Below are 2362 nucleotides of genomic sequence, written 5' to 3' on the forward strand. Positions count from 1 at the left end.
AAAGAAGAATGAGGACTAGGAAAGTTTATCATCGTCAACTCCAGAACGCCGTGGAGGCCTTTTTTCACCTTACCGAAAGAGGGGCTGCTCTCCGTTCCGTGTTCCTGTTGACAAGAAATTCCGCGAATTCCTCCATCCTTTTTGCACCATTTCTTGCATGAATGCTTTGAGTTGAAAGTCAATTATTCTGGAACAACAAGACCTACAGTAAGCCCGGAAAGGAAGGCAAGCTTGCTTGTTTACGAGCTTACTTGACTTGAGTGAATTTATTCAGGTAAAAGACTCATATAAAGAAGCTGCTGGACAAGCAGAACAAGGACTGTTAGCTCGGTTGAAGGGCAAATGTGACTTTCTTTATTTCTTTGTATTAGTTATCTGGAGCAGCGAGCTAGTCTGCCGAAAGCCAGTGCCAGCTAATGATAGATGCCATCCATCCATACTGCTACTGCTACTTTGAAAGCGAAAGCCAATCTTCCATTCTGCTACTCGTGCCTTTATCCAAGTCTTCTTCATCTGCACCTGCAAAGAGGGCATCCTCGAGCAGCTCCTTGAGGAAGGAGGTGACATGACATAGTTAATGAGGAAGGGGTATGCATCGTCTAATAAGAGAAAGGCTGCACATGAATGCACGGAATCCACTGGGATAGGATGGATGAAGCCAATGATGTCCCCAAACGAGAAGACTGATCTTTGAATAGAAAAAAGAGCTGGTTACTCTCCACTCCAACTCATTGGGCTCTTATTTGTTGCAGTGTAACTCATTGTCGATGAGGAAAAACCTGGTGCCCACTCTATCTCTGCCAATAGAAAAGAATGCATCTCCGACAAAGTAGTTATTAACAAGTTCAGCACTATCCTAAACTGTGCGGGTGTGGTAGGCTGATCTTCCTTATTCCGATGTTTTTGTTGCTATCGATCAAACCCTGTTACCGTTCTCGAGAGGAGAAAGATAAAGATAGATAGGGCGCGTCATTAGATCTGTAAATAACTTAGTGCTTTAAGGACGACGAGTCACGCCCTGTAAGGTCAGACCGTCAATCATCGGTTCAATTCTGCTCGTACCCTTTCTTTTTCTTTGCTTGACTCATTGGATTGAATGTAATATCATTCCCCTAATTGGTAGAGGGCAAGACCAGTCGAAAGCATACTATGAGAATTGTTCTAGTTCCATCTGTGCTTACTTGACTCTAGAAAACACTACTTCCTTCTTCTACGTTCCCCGAGGGGGAAAGCCTTGAATGTAGAGGTGGGATAGTGAAAGAGGTTTCCCATAAGAGGAGAGAGGGAAGACTAATGTTCGCCTTACCGAACCAGCAACAGAAAATTGCGTATATAACACAAAGACGTAATCTGAATCTGATATGGAATGAAAGCTCTGATAGTTTAGACAGAAAGATAGGGCCAATGAGTGCAGTGCTACAGTAGTGCCTTTCGGGGTCGTAGCGCCGCGAGGCCTTGAGGAGCTTGATTTCAATTGAAGATTTTTTTAGTGTTGTCAGTAGTAAGGGTGCATTTCACAATGATAAACATAATATACCTTGGGTTGGGTATTGAATAAGAATAAGGGTCGATGTAATTGAGCTCTCAGATAGAACTCTCTGGTCGAATTGAAAGCTCTTGCTTGTTGTCTGTAGCGGTAGTATATACTTTCATCTCTATACCGGGGTTTCTAGTCAGCCCTTGCTTGTTCCGTAGCCTGTTCTGTTAGTAGGAGGCTCGTCTAAAGGACGGATACAAGACTTTTTGGAGAGAGGAAAGTTCTTATACAATACCGGCCCCCAGAACCCTCGTTGAAGGGGAACATGATGCGTTAAGTCATTTTTCTCCCGGGCTCAATAATTTCTCTTTTAGAACGTTATTTTCAATCTGTAGTTGTTTTACTTCATTCCATAGTGATTAAATTCTTCTTTTTCCTACGTTATTTAGGCATGATAAGTCAGTGACCTCGATTGGTTCTGTATCTACCCAGAGATCACAGTGATATACTGGCATCCTTTTGCTCACCAGCTTAAGACCTATCCTTACTAATGTGTCTTTCTTTATGATGTTAAGAGTGTGCCAATCAACCCGGAAGTTGGAGGATACCAGTACCTGTTCTGTACGAGATGGGTCTGCGTACTGTGACACAAACCATTCAGGAAAGATCAGGTTTTTTGCTGGTCCCTTGAACTTTCTAACTTCTTTGCCATCTATTGTGCTGTAAAAATAGGATTTTTGAGCGAAAAAGTATCCTTTCATGATTCTGTCCTCTAGCTTAAACTTGCCTAAGACAGAAGAAGAAATCACATCCTCAGGTAGTGGCTGACCAAGCACAACTGAGTCTGTGTCCGTGTAGTAGCAGTCCTCTCTTGAGATATACGGG

General features: G+C 42.9%; 1 protein-coding gene across 1 annotated transcript; it reads right to left on the bottom strand.

Moving 5' to 3' along the window:
* Positions 1-45: 45 nt before the first annotated feature.
* On the bottom strand, positions 46-2362 carry LOC110011512 (DNA polymerase-like; the record flags this gene model as incomplete). The annotated part of the gene is given in 1 exon segment (XM_020691694.1): positions 46-2362. A coding segment is annotated over 1 exon segment (466 nt), but the record flags the coding sequence as incomplete, so codon positions are not given.

Source organism: Sesamum indicum, unplaced genomic scaffold (assembly GCF_000512975.1).
Source record: "Sesamum indicum cultivar Zhongzhi No. 13 unplaced genomic scaffold, S_indicum_v1.0 C00966, whole genome shotgun sequence".
NCBI classification, from domain to species: domain Eukaryota; kingdom Viridiplantae; phylum Streptophyta; class Magnoliopsida; order Lamiales; family Pedaliaceae; genus Sesamum; species Sesamum indicum.